The sequence below is a fragment of the Erinaceus europaeus genome, chromosome 4 (genome assembly GCF_950295315.1).
Source record: "Erinaceus europaeus chromosome 4, mEriEur2.1, whole genome shotgun sequence".
In the NCBI taxonomy this organism is placed as follows: domain Eukaryota; kingdom Metazoa; phylum Chordata; class Mammalia; order Eulipotyphla; family Erinaceidae; genus Erinaceus; species Erinaceus europaeus.
In genome coordinates, this window is record NC_080165.1 from 55,208,779 (window position 1) to 55,226,398 (window position 17,620).

A 17,620-nucleotide genomic window follows, 5' to 3' on the forward strand; every position below is an offset into this window, starting at 1 on the left:
GCAGCAAGAAGCTGGTCCAAGGTAGAGTGGAATGAGGGGGGCAGGATTCAGGACATAGAGTGGATACTTTTTTCATGGTTGATATGACATCAGCAAGTTGAGTCTGACTAGGGGAAATGTCAGGGTTGCAATTCACGCCCCTCCCATGTCCTTGTTAAATAAAAAAAGAAAGATCTTTGAAATATGGATTTCCCAAGGTCATTGGGACTGGTGCCACTACAGGAATCTCCTGTTCTGTGGGTAGGAGGGGGCAGGCAAGGATATCCAGGAAGGCTGGAGAAGAGTTTATGCAACAAGATGGATGGGGGCCCTAGGAGCTATAAGAAAGTGGGTCAGGACCTTTGCGTGAGCTTCAGCCATGCCACTCTTTGGGCTGCTGCTGCTGCTGCTGGCCCTGCTAACTGTCTTCCACCTGCTCTGGGGCTATTTGAAGCTTTGGAACCTCCATCTCCCCCCTCTTGTCCCTGGCTTCCTGCACCTGCTGAAGCCCAACCTGCCCCTGTATCTGTTAAGCCTGTCTGAGAAACTTGGGCCTATCTACAGGCTCCACTTAGGGTTTCAAGGTGAGAAAGCCTCCTCTCTCCCTGTCTCCCTCCCTCTCTGGCCCCGCCAGTGGGGAAGGAGGGTGCTGTCCGCAGTCACCTCCTGCTTTGTCTTGTTCTCAGACGTGGTGGTGCTGAACTCTAAGCGGACCATTGAAGAGGCGATGGTCAGGAAGTTGGTGGACTTTGCTGGCAGACCCCACTTACCATCCTGTAAGGGGTAGGGTGTGGGGGGTTTTCTCCAGGGAAGAAGCAGGGGCTGGGGAAGCAGGGAGAACCAGGCCTGGGCCATTTTTGGTGAATTTGGCCCCTCCCTTTGTCCCACTCCTCCAATACAGATAGGTGGGTGTCTCCGCACTTTGACAGCATCTCTGTGGGAGACTACTCCCTGCTCTGGAAGGCCCATAAGAAGCTCACCCGCTCAGCCCTGCTGCGGAGTGTCCATGACTTCGCGGAGCCTCTGGTGGAGCAGCTGACTCAGAATATGTGTGAGGTGAGACTGGATAGCCATGGTAATTCCAGTTTGCTTTTCCTCTCTCATCAGCTGCCACCTGCTCCCCTCCCCCCATTCCTGTTCAGTTTACACTGTCTCCACAGCGCATGAGGGCCCAGGCTGGCACCCCTGTGAACATCGAGAAGGAATTCTCTCTCCTCACCTGTAGCATCATCTGTCAACTTACCTTTGGAGACAAGGTGGCAGCTCTTTTGCTCTCACTTATGCTTGGGTCTCCCCTTCCACCCCTCCTTGACCCTCTCCTGGCCCCAAGTTGAGGACTCCCTCTTTTTCTAGCAGGAGGACACGTTAGTACATGCTATTTATGACAATGTCCAGGACTTGATGAACACCTGGGACCACTGGTCCATCCAAATCTTGGACTTCATTCCCTTGCTCAGGGTGAGGAGTTGCACCAGGCACACCCTACTCCCGGGAGACAGGCTGGGGAGCATTTGTCCTTCCAAGATACTCTACTTTCTCGCTCCCGGCCCAGTTCCTCCCCAACCCAGGTCTGTGGAGGCTGAAACAGGCTGTAAAGAACAGGAATAACCTTGTGGAGAAGCAGCTGAGGCAGCACAAGGTAGGGACTGTGAGGGGCCTGGGCTTCCCTCTGCTCTCAGCTAGTGATGTGACTGCCCCAGAGGTGCTTTTTAATTTTGGGGGGAGTGGGGTGGGGTGGGGTTTCCTCAGCATCCTACCATTCCTGGACCTGTTACCACATCCAGACCCCTCTACCTAAGCCAGGCACTCAGGCTGGCTCCTTCTCCCCTACCCCTCACCCCCAGGAGACCATGGTAACAGGCCACTGTAGGAACATTATAGACTACATGCTCCAAGAGATGGAGAAATTGAGAGTGGAAAAGGCCCCCGTGCAGCTCAGCGAAGGCCACGTGCATATGTCAGTGGTGGACCTCTTCATTGGTGGCACCGAGACAACTTCGAGCACTCTCACCTGGACTGTGGTGTTTTTGCTTCACTACCCTGAGGTGCACCCTAGGAACAAGCAAAAAGCTCCTTCCTGTTGCCTGAGCAGGGCTGCAGGAACTCTGCTAACCCTGACCCGATGGAGTGAGGGAGGAGTCGGGGTACAGGGGGAGGGCCCTACTTGGCACAAAAGCTCCCTGAGCAGTTGGAGGTCAGGAGGTTGGGCAGCTGTGGGCTACGAGTAGGAGGGCTCAGGCCCATGCTGCAGGCTTGTTCTCCTTTCCCAGATTCAGCAGCGACTGCAGGAAGAGTTGGATCTTGAGCTGAGCTCCAGAGCCTCGGGTTCCCGAATTGCATACAGGGACCGTGCACGACTGCCCTTGCTCAACGCCACCATCACTGAGGTGCTGCGCCTGAGGCCAGTGGTGCCCCTGGCCTTGCCGCACCGTGCCACTCGCACTAGCAGGTGACTCTAGAGGTAGGGGTGAGTAGGAGCACAAGTGGGGGTCCTGGCGGACTTCCAATACCATCTTTCCCCCAGCATCTTTGGCTATGACATCCCTGAGGACTCCATCATCATTGCCAACCTCCAGGGTGCCCAACTGGATGAGACAGTCTGGGAACAGCCACACGAGTTCCAACCAGGTGAGTGGCTCAACCAGAAGCCCAAGACGTGGGGCAGGCAGAGGTGGGCCCCTGCCGCTATTGATCTGCGCCTTTGTCCTTCCACCCGTAGACCGCTTCTTAGAACCGAAGGGTAGCCCCAACTCCCTGGCCTTTGGCTGCGGGATGCGTCTGTGCCTGGGGGAACAGCTGGCGCGGCAGGAGCTCTTTTTGGTGTTGGTGCAACTGCTCCAGGCGTTCACGCTGCTGCCGGTAGAGGGCGCCTTGCCCTCGAAGCTGCCCAACACCAAGTGCACTGTCAATCTCAAGGCGCAGCCCTTCCAGGTGCGGCTGCAGCCCCGAGGGGCAGGGCTGGGGAACCTGACCAAAAGCCAGTGACCTGGCAGGACGCACATGTGCCTCAGTTTCAACTTTTATTGCTCTTGTAAACCCCCCTCCCTCCCCTCTGTAAACATAGTGCAGTGAGATGGGGTGAAGGCTCCTCCTGTGGCTGGATGATGTAGGTGGCTCCAGGCTCATCCTTGGTGGGGGGAGGGGACCCCTCAGTGCTCGGCAGTCAGAACTGGGCAGCGGGAGCAGTGAGCAGAGGCTCAGCCTCCCCAGGCAGGAGGGTGGTAGTTTCTTGGTCTCAGCTTCATTTCCGTGAAAGGCACTGAGAACCCAAAGCCCTTCCAGTAGTACCAGCTCACTCCCTGGAAAGGGGGTTCCAGGAGTCAAAGTCAGACATGCCCCTTTGGGGAGATGCTTCCAGGAATCAACTAACCCTCTTCTCCCCACTCCCTGGTCCCTTCGTAGCCTTTGATTGCAAAGAACTGTGGCTTAATCCTAGACTGACCCTTTCTATACTGTGAATAAATCAACTCCTACTAAACACAGCCTGGTGGGTTTGGCATCGTTATCCTATTTCGCAGGTGAGGGTCCCGAGGCACTGAAGGGTTCAGGGATTTGTCCCATCACACTGTCACACTGAATGTCACACCCAAGCATCCCCGTGCCACCTCCCAGGCCCCTCACCTGGTGGTCCACTGTGCTCCCGTAGAGCCCATTGAGGTTAGCATAGTGGCAGTTCCTGTACCACCAGGCTCCACGGTAAGAGACGGCGCAGGAGATGAGCAAGTTATTAGGGTCTCGATCACGGGCGGAGAAGACACTGCCGCTGTGGTAGGTCATGGAGTCCCCTGGGCAGGGCATGAAATGAAAAGTGAGGGCCTCCCCTCCCAGACTTCCCACCCAGCCCTGTGTCCCCAGCCCTCCCAGCCCCTGCCCTCACCTGCAGTGCCATGGTAGCCCTCTAGGTGGAGCTGGTAGTACTTAGCAGCTGAGTCCACTCGGAAAGAGTCATAATGGGCGAACACAGCCTCATCCCCAGCCCGCAAGTCCACTCTCAATGAGTAGTCACCGGAGCTCGTCAGGCTGTGCAGGGCCTCGTTGCCTGGAAGTGGGCAGGTGCTCTCATCAGTCCACAGTGCCCCTACCACTTCCCCAGTCCCGTAGCTCCTGTGGGATATACTGACCCAGCCAGAACTCCCTGGAGATATTCCCAAAACCATGGGCATAGTCCTCCCAGTCCCTCCAGAAGTCCGTCTTTCCATCCATGCGGCGCTGGAACACCTGGGAAGCAGGTGGGAACACTGTCAGCCTATGGCTGGCATAGTGACCCGAGACCCCCGCAGACTCCCAGGCTTCTGGCTGCCACCCACCAGCCAACCACCCCCGTCGGTCTCCATGTCACAAAACACATCCAGGGGCCGCTCTCGGTTGCCATTGAGGAAGATGGTGGTGGTCCTTGAGGTGCTGATCCCATTCTGCATCTCCTCCCCGCAGTCCCGGGGGAAGGGGATCCTCAATCCTCCTGGGGAGAGCAGAGTGAGTGACCAGTCCTTTATGTGAGCCCTAGACCTCTGCTGCCCACCTAGCTCCCTGACACACAGCCCAGCATCCAGTACCTGTGGTGAAGGAGGTAGGCATGGGTGGAGAGAAGCTCTCGCCCCACACAGCCCGAAGAAATGCATTGTAGGTGGTAGAGGGGAAGAGGCCCAGCAGCCGGTGAGAGGTGACCCCTCCTGGGAGCAGGATCTCCTATGGAACAGAAGAGGGCCAGGTCAGCAGAGTGGCAGAGGCAGCTGCCTGGAAGGGAGCCTGAAGAGGGGAGCTAACTGGGGCATGGGGGTGGGGGCACCTGGGTCTGTTCCCCAGGGGTGTTAAAGCTGAGCAGGTAGCCAGTTGGTGGGTCTGGGGGCTCAGTCCAAGTGAGCAGGGCTGTGCGGGGAGTCACTTCTTTGGCTTCCAAGTCCCGGGGGGCCTCCAACCCTGGCAGGAAAAGGTGAGGAGAAAAGGCAGAAATGAGACACCCCCCTACACACACACACGCACACACACACACACTCCTGCACATCTCTTGTACTGCACCTGTGGTGAAGGTGATGTTGGCCGGGGAGGTGAAGTTTGAGCCTCGGAGGCCCCTCACCATGGCGGTGTAGTTGGTGTGGAGCTCCAGGCCACTCAGGGGATAGTCCACAGCACTGCCAGGGGCTGAGGCCTGGAGAGATGGGGCTGGGTGCACAGGTGGGCCATCAGCATCTACTCTGCACACCCTGCAGAGTCCAGTTCAGCCTCTGCTTTTTTCATCTGAACACGTTCCCCCCCACCCCCACGCCTCACTCCATAGGCCTCAGCCTCTCTCACCCTCTGGTGCCGTGACCTGGACATCATATGTGTCCACTGGGTTCTGTGGGGGATCCCAGTGCAGCACAGTGGATCCCTCTGTCAAGTTCAGTGCTTGCAACTTAGTAGGGCCATCAGAAACTGGGGGAAAAGAGAGAACTCAGAACTGCCCCCCTTTCTCTCCCCACCTATCACCTCCCTGAACTCTGCTGAGCCTCTGCTCACTGCCTCTCTCCCTCCCATCCATTCTCAAACTCCCACCATGTCCTCCTTTCCTCCCTCACTCCTGCCAATCCTGGTCCTTCTTACCTGTGGTGAAGAAGCCTGTGAGAGGCTCGCTCTCCTCAAAGCCGCGGATGGAGACCACAGTCACCTCGTAGCGAGTGCCTGGGGCCAGCCCTTTGAGTGTCTGGGTTTGAGCTCTGCTATCCACCCGCACGCTCTGTGGTTCCCCTGAGAACACAGTGGGCTTGGGGGGTCACACAGGGTAGCAGGGAGGAGCTATGGGGTGGCAGGGCTTGGGGCTCGGGAGAAAGGAGAGCACAAGCGGACATGGGCAAAAGGCTGTCACCTCCATCTGCCAGCTGGTAGGAGACTTTAAAGCTGTCCACTCTGGATGGTGGGGGCGTCCAGCTGACCTTGGCTGAAGTTTCCCCAATTTCGCTGAATTGGAGGTCATGCGGGCTCTCTAGAACTGGGGTGGTGGTGGTGGTGATGGTGAGGACACGGGGTGTGTAGGTTCGTGGCCCAGGGCTTCCTGTCCCTGAGCCCCACTAGCCCTATACAGCTGACCCCCAACCCTTTCCTGCCAGCCCAGAAATGGAAGTTGCTCCACAGACTCCTTTACATAGTAGCCTCCCTGCCAGGTGAGACATCAGGTCCCACCCTACAAAGTACCAACACCTTTCACTTTGGGGGCACCCATGTATGTGACCCGCATGGGGCCCTACCTGGGCTGAGGGTGCGGGCGCTTCCTTGGATGCTGTCGGCCTTGTGGGGTCCACGTAGCCCGTACAGTGTGAGGTTGTATAGGGTCCCTGGCCTCAGGTCCCTAATTGCAGCTGAGCGACGTGACCCTGGCACTGTCAGCTCCCTCTGGAGCAGGGGGCGTGGGTAGGGCTCCAGACTGCTCTGTGATGGGACCCCAAAGCGGAGCAGGAAGGAGTCAAAGGCGCCAGGTGGGGCCTCCCAGTTGAGCCGCAGTGAGCTGGTGGTCACATCAGTCACTGACAGCTGGGACAGGCGTGGCCGAGGCTCCCCTGGGATTTCACCTGCAGGCGGTGCTGGCCCTGCAGGAGTGGGTACACTGGTTAGGTGACTCCAGGCAGGTCTCCCCAGCCACCCCGCCCCAGCCTCTAGTAAAATGGGATGAATGAGAGGCTCTGAGCAGAGTCCTTCTCCAGGGTGCCCTCCTCATGCTGCTTGCCCATTGTCACCACTTTGAGCACCTCTTCCACCCTTTCAGCCCAGACCAGGCACTCTGAGAGGCTAGGATGCTAGTCCCGGCCTGGCAGTACCTGTGATGCCCTCTGCTGAGATGGGGCCTAGGCGCTTCCCTCCATGGAGGCCATACAGAGAGAACATGTAGGGGGTGCTGGGCTCCAGGCTTGACACGAGGACCGTGCTCTGGTCACCATCCACGAGCAAGGCCTGAGACTTCCCATCTGTGTCCCGATACTGGATCACAAAGGACTCAAAGACACCCTGGGCCACACTCCAGGAGAGGCGCAGGGCATCTGGGGCCACACTGTTTACAGTCAGTACCCCCAGGCGGGGTCCTTCAGGGGCCTCTGTGGCAGGGATCCCAGGAATTGGGGTGTCCTCTGCTGAAGCTGTGTGGGAGAAGCCAGGGAAGAAGCTGAGTGAGGGTGCTGGAGGGCTCTCCCTACTCCATCTTAAGCTCTAAAGAAGGAGTCCTCAGACAGACTGAGATGTGATTTTGCGGGTAGTGGTCATGTAAACTACATGCAGAGAACTGAGGGCCTTCCTGAGAATCTTCCTTCTTTTTATTTTGCCTATCTGTGCTTTGACATCAACCTCCATCAGACCTGAGGATTTCAGCACCCTGCACCCATCCACCCCCCACTCACCTTTGCAGGGCTCCATTACGTCTAATTGAAGTGCTTGCTTCCCCTTTCCCGTTCCTGTGCGCCTCTTTTTAAATTGCCACTAGGGTTACTGGGGCTCAGTGCCTGCATGGTGACTCCACTGTTCTGACAGCCATTACTCTCCCCCTTTCTTTTGTCATTATAATTATTATTTTAATTTTTTTTTCTTGCCTCCAGTCGCTGGGGCTTGGTGCTGGCACTATAAATCCACCTCTCCTGGTGGCCACTTTTTCCTTTTTTTAAAAAAAATTTATAAATTTAATTTTATTCTATAGGACAGACAGAAATTGAGAGGGAAGAGGAGATAATGAGGGAGAGAGAGAAACACCTGCAGACCTGTTGCGCCACTTGTGAAGCGTCCCCTCTGCAGGTGGGCAGCAGGGGATAGAACCTGGGTCCTTGTGCATAGTACTATGTGCACTTAACTGGGTGAGCCACTGCCCAGCCTATTTTATTATTTTTTTATTTGGTAGGACAGAGAGAAATTGAGATGTAAGGGGGATAGGAAAAAAGAGAGACACCTGCACTAGGGCTTCATTGCTGCAAGTGGCAGGGGGGGGGAAACCTGGGTCTTGAACCCAGAACCTTGAGTCTGGTAATGTGTGTGCTTACCTGTTGCTCCCAGGCCAGAGATGGGGCCCAGGCGTTGCCCTCTGAAAAGCCCAAAGAGCAGAAACTTATATTTCTTGCCAGCCTCCAGGCCCTCTATGGTGACCTCACGCTCGTCTGCAGCCACAGGCACAGCCCGAGGCTGCCCGTCTGTACCCCTGTACTGCACCACGAAGGAATCAAAGGGGCCTTGGGCTACAGTCCATGAGAGATGGATGGAATCTGGGGTCTCATCTGTCAGTGTCAGCTCCCCCAGGCGGGGCAAGGGTGGAAGCTCCTTCTCCAGGGGAGCTGTGGGCAGTAGAGATGCTTAGTCAGTTGCTGTCTTTAGGATGGCAAGATAGCTCACCTGGCTAGTGAGCCTGCTGTGTCACACACATGACCCAGGTTGGAGTCTGCCTCCCACTGCACTGGAGGAAACTCTGGTGCCGTAGTATCTCCCTCTCTCCTTATCTATGTATCCACCTGAAAAAGCTGATCTATATATCTATCTGAAAAAGTTAGCCCAGAGTGGCAAAGCCCTGGTGATGACAAAATAAACAATCAGAAGCACCTGGGAGATAGGTAGCACAGTGCCAAGCCTCTGGACTCACAAGCATGAGGTACTGAGTTCATTTCCTAGTAATGCATATGCCAGGGGGGCTGCTCTGTACTTGTCTCTTCTATATACCAATCTTTAATGAAATTTTAAAAATCTGAGGGAGAGAAAGAGAGAGGGAGGCAGGGAGAGAGAGAGAGAGAGAGCTGATTTTACCTCAGTCCTAGTCACTTCTGGGAAAGCTTTGATCCCTCAAGTGTGGCTTCAGGGAAAACCACCTGAGGGATCAGAACTGCTGTCTGCTCTGCAGGAAGGAGGCAAGCAGCCTTGTCACCTTCTGAGGTCACTGCCTGAACTCTTCTCCTGCCTCCACTCCCTCCCTGTTGGGATCAGGGTGCAGTAAATGTATAAAAGATCACCTCCCAAGAGAGGACAGTTGGGGGTGAACAAGGATCTGTTCCCCCTTGACCCTCAGCTTGCTTTGTAGTGATGTAACAGAGCTGAGAAAGGCTGTCAGAAGTATCTGGGTTGTCAAGGAGACACCCCCAAACAGTAAACATTGGGCAGAAGAGCCAGCAAACTCACAGGCACTCATCACCTTACCATGACCTGCCCCATTTCGGTCCCCCAGCCTGGGCCTCCCTCCACTGGATTCTGCAGACCTGTATTAGCTGCACTGGACGGGGCAGCCAAGTGGGGCAGGGGAGAAGCCAGGGAAGAGCTGGAAGGCAATGGGCAAAATTTGTCTAGGTGGGTGGGTGCTAACTGATGAGGGTTATAGAGAGAAGCCTTCCTCCAGCCTCCAAATGATGTTTTAGAGGGGACAGGGTTATGGCGTATAAGGACTCCAGGTCTCAAATAGTGATGTGTCCATTCTGGTCTTGGCAGGGTGACTCATGGGCCTTGGAGTGAGGTCAGGGTCAGTGACCTTTTGTGGCTGGGAGATGGGGTGAGCTGAGTCATGGGCACAGTGACACCAGATTTCCCATAGTCTTTCTGCAGCCAAGCCCGCTTGTATTTTCCATCTTGACTCAGATGGATGGAGTAAGGAGCATCAGTAGATGTTATTATTATCATTGTTACTATTTGCCACTAGGGTTATTGCTGGGGTTCAGTGCCTACACAACTCCACCCCTCCTTGTAGTCCTTTCTTTTCATTAATTAATCAATTTATTTATTTATTCTCTTCTGTTGCCTTTGTTTTTATTGTATTGTTGTTGTTGGATAGGACAGAGAGAAATGGAGAGAGGAAGGGAGACAGAGAGGGGGAGAGAAAGATAGACACCTGCAGACCTGCTTTACTGCCTGTGAAGTGACTCCCCTGCAGGTGGGGAGCTGGGGGCTCGAACTGGGATCCTTACGCCAGTCCTTATACTTTGCACCACATGTGGTTAACCTGCTGCCCTACTGCCCGATTCCTTCTTTCTTCCTTCCTTTCTTTCTTTCTTTCTTTCTTTCTTTCTTTCTTTCTTTCTTTCTTTCTTTCTTTCTTCCTCTCTATAGAGGGAGACAGGAAGAGAGAGACACCACAGCACTGCTAGACAGAGAGTGAGAAGTAGAGACAGATAGGAGAGATACCACAGCATTGCTCCACCTCTTAGCTTCTCCTCTGCAGGTGCTTCCATGTGATGGCTCTGGGGCTCAATCCCAAGTCCACTGTGCACAGTCAAGTGTGTGCTCTACCAAGTGATCCACCTGCTGCCCCTCTCCCCCACCCCAGGTATTATTTAGAACCATTATGCAGTTTCAGAAACTGAGGCCCAAAAGAAAAACGTGCTTTATCCAGAGCCACACACTTGGCAGGTGGAATTTGACCACAGGTCTGCTTGACTCCAAAGCCTGGGTCATGGCATGGGAAGTCAGTGGATGAAGGAAGTAATGAACAATACTCAGCACAGTGCCTAGCACTTTCTAGGGACTAAATAAATATCTGCTTCCCGTATAAGACTGTCATGCTCAGTCAAGAGAAAATACTGCATGAGATGGCCATGAGGCCAGCTCTGAGGCCTTGGGAAAAGGCAGCCTGGAATAGATGGGATCTTACCCGTGGTGCCCTCAGCAGAGACTGGGCCCAGCCGCTTCCTGCCTGCCAGCCCGTAGAGCAGGAACTTGTATTTCTTCTTGGGTTCCAGGCCTGGGATGGTGACTTTGCGCTGGTCTGCAGCCACCGGCACCACCTGGGGCTGCCTGTCCTTGTCCTTGTACTGGACCACGAAGGAGTCAAATTCTCCCTCTGGGACCGTCCACAAGAGGCCCACAGAGTCTGGGGTGACATCAGTCACGGTCAAATCGCCCAGGCGGGGAGAAGGTTTTTTGTCTGGGACTGAAGGAGAGAGAGAGAGAGATGTGTGGAGGGCACCAGGAGTGTAACAGAGATGAAGAGCACTTCCTGCACTCTGGGAGTTAGGAGGGGGACAGGGTGACCTGTCAGAAAGTGGGGGCACAGCAGAGGAGGGATGAAACGGGAGCTGGAAAAGAAGCAAGTGTGGCATAAATAGAAGAGGGTTAGAGAGAAAGATGAGAGTGAGGGGAAAGGGAATTCAGGATTGCATGTCACTAAAACCAAGAAATAAACGGGTCTGGATGTGGAGCATAGAACCAGGAAATTCCAGCTGCTACCACAAGGGGGCGAAGGGCAAACAGGAGGGTCCTGGGTGCCCAGCAGCCATCACTCACGGGTTTTAGCCTCTGTAGATACAGGGCCATGCTTTTTCTCATCCTGGAGTCCAAAGAGTAGGAACTTGTACTTGCGAGCAGGGTCCAGACCAGAGACGATGACCTCACGGAGGCTTCCATCCACAGGAACTGCTTGGGGCTGCCCCTGGGAGTCCTTATACTGAACCAGGAAGGAATCGAAGGGGCCCTGGGCCACTGTCCATGAGAGGTGCACTGTGTCTGAGGCCACAGAGACCACAGTCAGCTCCCCCAGGCTAAGTGCCACAGGGGGCTCTGTGGGCAGGGAAGCTGGAACACAACAGAGAAGTCCAGAGAGTCAGTGGCAGGATCCCTGTACCCAAGGAGTGCTTTCCTAGGCTATCAAATGAAAATGATTTGAGAGCAAACCCTTTCAACTTACTTACTGTGTCCCAGCCATTGTGTATGCAGTTCACACAAGGCTCACTCAGTACTAACATAATATAGAAAGCAGATGTTATTGTCATCATCCCCAGTCTACAGAGAGAAATTGAGATGGGAGGGCAAAATAGAGAGGCAGAGAGAAAGATAAACACCTGCTTCACTGCTTATGAAAGAGTTCCCCCTGCAGGTGGGGAGCTGGGACTGGAACCTGGGTCTTTTTGCACAGTAACATGTTCATGCAACCAGATGTAGTACAGAGCGGTGAACAGTAGCTTTGGGGGCTGATAAACTAGCTCATGTGGGCAATGTGCTGCTTTGCTATGTGAATGACCCACTCCCATTGCATTGAAGGAAACTTCAGTGCTATGTTCTCTTTCACAATCTTTGCCCTCTCTGTCATAAGAAAAAAAAAGTGATGGGGGAAATAGCTCCACTGGTAGGACATATAGAACACTGGACTTGCATGGCTGAGGATGCTAGTTATATCCCTGGCTCTGGTTTTTCACTTTTTTTTTTTCATCTGAAACTCACACATTCTGTCTCATGTATGATAACTACATTTTTTAAAAAGATGACATCTGGTTGAGTGAACATGTTACTGTGCAAAAGGACTCAGGTTCCAGCCCCTGTTCCCCACCTGCAGGGGGGACGCTTCATAAGCAGTGTTAGCTTAATAAAGGTAAACATGTGTTTACCTTTCCCTCTGCCTCTCTATTTTGCCCTCCCATCTCAATTTCTCTCTGTCCTGTCATTTAAAACAGGGAAAAAATAATCACCAGGAGTGATGGATTTGTAGTGTTGGCACTGAGCCCTAGCAATAACACTGGTGGCAATAAAAGAAAAAAACACGAAACAATTATAAATGAACAAACAATATGTTCAGAGCAGGAGTCAACTGAGAGAGCCAGGTTCCATCATCATTATCTGAAAATGAACTACAAACTTAAATGACTGAAAAAATTTCAAACATGTCACTCACTCCAGGATAAGAGAAAACGCCAGAGGTCCATTTTAAGGAATGCTGAGATCCCAAGTGGGGAAGTAGGGAGACGGCCATAGCACAGTGGGTTAAGCGCATGTGGCACAAAGCACAAGGACTAGTGTAAGGATCCTGGTTCGGTTCTAGCCCCTGGCTCCCCACCTGCAGGGGAGTCGCTTCACAGGCGGTGAAGCAGGTCTGCAGGTGTCTATCTTTCTCTCCCCCTCTCTGTCTTCCTCTCCTCTCTCCATTTCTCTGTGTCCTATCTAACAATGAACATCAATTACAACAACAACAATAACTACAACAATAAAAAAACAACAAGGGCAACTAAAGGAAAAATAAATATTTTTTAAAAAGTGGGGAAGTAAAGGACAAGAGGGAAACCAGGGACATAGGGTTACTCACACACTCACCAGTCAGGCCCACAGTGGACACGGGGCCCACTCGCTGGCCACCATGCAGCCCATACAGGTGCATCTTGTACTTGTGCCCGGCATCCAGGCCCCGCACAGTGACCTCTCTCTCCTCGCCCCCGACACGCACCACCTGGGGCTGTCCATCCTTGTCCTTGTACTGGATGGTGAAGGAGTCAAAGTGGCCCTGGGGGACTGTCCAGGAGAGGCTCAGGGAGTCCTGGGAGGATCCTGTCACTGTCAGCTCCCCCAGGAGGGACTCCTCAGGGGGCTCTGGGGCCTCTGTGCTGGGTGGTTCTGTGGGGATGGGGGTCTCTTCCACTGCATCTGAAAAGAGACACACACAGGGTGAGGCAGGGTGCTCAGGAGATGTTCTCAGATTCTGAGGGAGAGATGGAGAAGCAGGGCCCTGCCTGGGCCCTGAGGGTACTGGAGAGAAGCCCATGTTGGAGCTGGGTGGTCTTGCTCTCAGCCAGGACCAGAGCGGCCTCTTGCATCCCACTCACCCAGCACCAAACAGGTGATGCTCTGCTGAGCCCCACCCTTGTGTTAACTATTCAGAAACTCACTGAAGGGGAGAGAGCTGAGGCAGGTCCTAACCCCCACCATGTACTGCTGGCAGGGCAGCACTGGTCAGTTCTGTGTGGGTAGGGTCTCATCTTTGAGACAGGAGCACTCACCTGTCACCCCAAAGACAGAGATGGGTCCCACACGCTGGCCATTGTGGAAGCCATACAGGTTCACCTTGTACTTGTGATCTGGCTCCAGGCCTGTGATGGTGACCCAGTCCTGGGTCCCTGGCACCCGCACCACCTTGGGCTGCCCGTCTCCATTCTTGTACTGGACCAGGAAGCGGTCAAACTGGCCCTCAGTGATAGTCCAGGAGAGGCTCAGAGAGTCTGGGGTGGTATCAGTTATGGTCAGTTCCCCTAGGAGAGTCTTGAAGGGAGGCTCAGAGGTAGTGGTGGGTGAGACTTGAGTAGTCACAGTTTCAGAGTCTGGATTTGGATTGAGACACAGAAACAGAAGAGTTCTCCTCAGTCCTCAGGTCAGTATAAGAAGGACATATAGCAAAGATGAGGAAAGCAGTAGAATGCTGCTGCCTATAGGTGTTCAGTCCCAGTTTAACTCACCAGTCCTTCCCTGCCCCTTTGGCAATCCTATCACCTTATCCTCATCCAGCCCTGTCCTCACACCTGCCAGCACTCCTGTGTCTTCTCCTTCTCTTCAGCTTCCACCTGTTCTCTGAACACAGGTGCACGTGCCACTTGTCTTGGCCCTTCTTGCGTGGGGGACGACTGGCAGTTCATTCCTATTTGCTCACATCTTTGCTCTCAATAGCTCAGAACTCCCTTCTCCAACTACAAACCTGGAGTCTTTTCTTGGACCTGCTCCTGTCTCCAGCTACCACTGGATTCAGAATGTCCAACTCTTCTTAAGCTTCCTGAGTCTCCCTCCTCCCCACACTTGGTAACCCCACCACCCTGGTAGGATGACCCTCTTGCCTCCCCTGGACTGTGATCTCTCTACTGCTCCCACCCTGCCTGACTCCCCCATCATTCCTCACTGGGCTGGAAGGAGCCTGTAAGCATACTCTGATGAGTCAGGCTGAGCTTACGCTGTGCAAAAACTCTCTTTATCTCCTGGCTTGTGAACTGCCCTACTTTTCATCCCAACTCAAGACTATCTCCCTCCATTGAAGCATTTCTTGTAAAATCCACTTGTGTCCTATGATTTCCTTAGTTTCCAAGCCTTTGCAGCAGTGGCAAAAATGATCTGTCACATTATCTGCCTCCAGTGGTTACCAGGCTAATGCCTATCCAGCCTCAGGTCCCGGCTATCCTGAAGGTGCTCACTGGCAGATTGGCTCAGTCTCAGCCTGGTCCCGGGGCTCCTTGTTACACTTACATTCTGTTCTGCTTCATTTGCTGACTCACAGCCCATTTCCCTACCACTGGGAGCCCCATTTGGATAAGAATGATCTCTCTGCTTTGTTGAAGGTTTACTGAGGTGAACTCTCAAGGTGCTTGGCCCAGGGAACACCCATCTTTGAGACTTATTGGTAAAAGGCAAAAGATTTGTATGATCTGAAGAGAAACCAGAGTATAGACCTATTGGAATCTTAGTCTGATATTACCCAAACCAGGAGAGACTTGGGGTGTTTTAGTCAAGACACAACGCTCTGAGCACTTTCTCTTGTGCTTCACACCCACCTGCCAACTAAAACAAAAGCGAGCTCTGTGTAGGTAAGTACACTTCTCTCCAACAAACTGTAAGAAAATATTTGACTCCTTTTATTGTAAGGAGTTTTACTACTCAAAACATGATTCTCAGACCAAGATCAGTACCTCAGAGGGTCTTGTTTGAAATGCAGATTCTCTGGCCCCAACCTAGACCTGCTGAATCTGAATCTGCCATTGAGCAAAATCTCTTGGTCATCAGAAATGCAGATGTTGTGCTGATAACACTGGTTTCATGAAGATGTGGATAAAGAGAATATTATCTAGGGCCTATCTACCCCACCTTGTCCTGTCCCCACCTTCACTCACCAGTCACGCCCACAGTGGACACGGGGCCCACTCGCTGGCCACCATGCAGCCCATACAGGTGCATCTTGTACTTGCGCCCGGCATCCAGGCCCTGCACAGTGACCTCTCTCTCCTCGCCCCCGACACGCACCACCTGGGGCTGTCCATCCCTGTCCTTGTACTGGATGGTGAAGGAGTCAAAGTGGCCCTGGGGGACTGTCCAGGAGAGGCTCAGGGAGTCCTGGGAGGATCCTGTCACTGTCAGCTCCCCCAGGAGGGACTCCTCAGGGGGCTCTGGAGTCTCTGTGCTGGGTGGTTCTGTGGGGGTGGGGGTCTCTTCCACTGCATCTGAAAAGAGACACACACAGGGTGAGGCAGGGTGTTCAGAAGCCCATGTTGGAGCTGGGTGGTCTTGCTCAGCTGACATCTCACAAACATGCCCACAACTTCTGGGTCAGATGCAGGGGCCCCATCACAGCTCACAGAAGCCCCTCTCTACCCAGGATGACCCTCAGTCCTCAGGGAGACCCAAGGTGAGACACAAAGACACCATGGCTCAGCCAGGACCAGAGGGGCCTCTTGCATCCCACTCACCCAGCACCAGACAGGTGATGCTCTGCTGGGCCCCACCCTTGTGTTAGCTATTCAGAAACTCACTGAAGGGGAGAGAGCTGAGGCCGGTCCTAACCCCCACCATGTACTGCTGACAGGGATGCACTGGTCAGTTCTGTGCGGGTAGGGTCTCATCTTTGAGTTCTCATCTTTGAGACAGGAGCACTCACCTGTCACCCCAAAGGCAGAGATGGGCCCCACATGCTGGCCATTGTGGAAGCCATACAGGTTCACCTTGTACTTGTGATCTGGCTCCAGGCCTGAGATGGTGACCCAGTCCTGGGTCCCTGGCACCCGCACCACCTTGGGATGCCCGTCTCCATTCTTGTACTGGACCAGGAAGCGGTCAAACTGGCCCTGGGGGACTGTCCAGGAGAGGCTCAGGGAGTCCTGGGAGGATCCTGTCACTGTCAGCTCACCCAGGAGGGGCTCCTCAGGGGACTCTGGTGCCTCTGTGCTGGGTGGTTCTGTAGGGGTGGGGGTCTTCTCCACAATGTCATGGGCCACTGAGAAAAGAGATTGGATATAGATGGTTACTTGCCTTGGAGGTAGAGACAACTGAGCACATTCAGTGAACATACTCCTCACACTGTGGGGTTAGAGACTTTTGCATTAGTCAAATCAGTAATTAATGGAGAGGGTTGAGACAGGTCCCAGCCTGAAGCACATAGTGGCTGGCAGGCACCATCAACCTTCAGAAAGCAATTCAGATACATGTGTCAGGAGCCAAAATAATGTTCATTTCCTATGACCCAATAGTTCTGTTTCTGGGCAGCTATCCTAAGACAATTATTAAGAAAGTAGGAAAATTTGTGTCATGGGAGTTCTTTGTGGGATTATTCATGACAGCAAAATGTGTTAGGAACCCAAGTGACCCATAGGAGATGATTAATTTTGTTATGGTACTTTCATCATGAATCATCAAATAACCACTGAAATGATGATTAATGCAGGTTGGGTCGCCACAGGCTAATGCTCACAATGTAACTGTGTACAGAAAAAAAAAAATCTCAAGAGCCAAGAAGTCTATTAACATGCTGCAGTTCTAAAATATATGCTACAGAAAGTGAAGAAAGTAAACATGTGCTATGCACTTTGCTCTTATGAGCTGTTACTAGGTCAAAAGGTGGTCTGATGAGATATCCCCCCTTCTCCCTCCCCCAAATCTCCATCATATTCTTATTTTCTTTTCACTAGAATAATGTACTTAAAATATGATTCTTGGATTAAAATATCAATAATCTGGTTGGAATGTAGCATGGGGACATAGGTTCATCACACTTCCCTATTTTGTAGATACATGAGATTCACCGTGATAGAGGGCTAAAAAAATATATAATGGAAAAGCTGCAGTGTGAGTGAGAATCAGCAGCTTATCTTCAGGATATCAATTATGCTGATATCCATTTTCTAATGCTTCCCCCCTTCCTCTTCTTGCCACACTCCTGTGAACACACATAAAGAAACAAGGCTGGGTGGGGGTAGATAGCATAATGGTTATG

At 53.1% G+C, this 17,620-nt stretch overlaps 2 protein-coding genes across 24 annotated transcripts in view; one reads left to right on the plus strand and one right to left on the minus strand.

Annotated features, from left to right (window-relative positions):
• Positions 1–223: 223 nt before the first annotated feature.
• On the plus strand, positions 224–3,461 carry LOC103117401 (steroid 21-hydroxylase). 2 transcript variants are annotated; one of them, XM_060189529.1, is made up of 10 exons: positions 224–563; positions 666–755; positions 881–1,035; positions 1,140–1,235; positions 1,333–1,437; positions 1,532–1,618; positions 1,824–2,024; positions 2,250–2,428; positions 2,504–2,607; positions 2,699–3,461. In XM_060189529.1, the coding sequence occupies exons 1-10, from the start codon at positions 359–361 to the stop codon at positions 2,962–2,964; spliced, it is 1,488 nt and encodes a 495-aa protein (XP_060045512.1). In that variant the 5' UTR covers positions 224–358; the 3' UTR covers positions 2,965–3,461. The 2 variants fall into 2 exon arrangements, with proteins under 2 accessions (XP_060045512.1, XP_007527511.1); XM_007527449.2 differs by having other exon boundaries at positions 1,336–1,437.
• TNXB (tenascin XB) overlaps positions 2,986–17,620 on the minus strand; it is a 93,432-nt gene continuing 78,797 nt past the window's right edge. For 13 of the 22 annotated variants that reach the window (XM_060189508.1, XM_060189513.1, XM_060189509.1 and 10 more), the window contains 20 exons: positions 16,289–16,624; positions 15,528–15,854; positions 13,659–13,976; positions 12,979–13,305; positions 11,182–11,469; positions 10,550–10,828; positions 7,971–8,258; positions 6,768–7,082; positions 6,201–6,539; positions 5,822–5,944; positions 5,560–5,703; positions 5,272–5,391; positions 4,996–5,139; positions 4,766–4,896; positions 4,533–4,665; positions 4,287–4,438; positions 4,101–4,197; positions 3,857–4,018; positions 3,601–3,764; positions 2,986–3,278 (listed from right to left, as the gene is read on the minus strand). In XM_060189508.1, coding sequence (XP_060045491.1) covers positions 3,177–3,278; positions 3,601–3,764; positions 3,857–4,018; positions 4,101–4,197; positions 4,287–4,438; positions 4,533–4,665; positions 4,766–4,896; positions 4,996–5,139; positions 5,272–5,391; positions 5,560–5,703; positions 5,822–5,944; positions 6,201–6,539; positions 6,768–7,082; positions 7,971–8,258; positions 10,550–10,828; positions 11,182–11,469; positions 12,979–13,305; positions 13,659–13,976; positions 15,528–15,854; positions 16,289–16,624 — 4,289 coding nt within the window. In that variant the 3' untranslated portion in view covers positions 2,986–3,176. The remainder of the gene's footprint in view (positions 3,279–3,600; positions 3,765–3,856; positions 4,019–4,100; positions 4,198–4,286; positions 4,439–4,532; positions 4,666–4,765; positions 4,897–4,995; positions 5,140–5,271; positions 5,392–5,559; positions 5,704–5,821; positions 5,945–6,200; positions 6,540–6,767; positions 7,083–7,970; positions 8,259–10,549; positions 10,829–11,181; positions 11,470–12,978; positions 13,306–13,658; positions 13,977–15,527; positions 15,855–16,288; positions 16,625–17,620) is intronic. The other 9 variants (XM_060189523.1, XM_060189522.1, XM_060189528.1 and 6 more) reach the window with 4 other exon arrangements.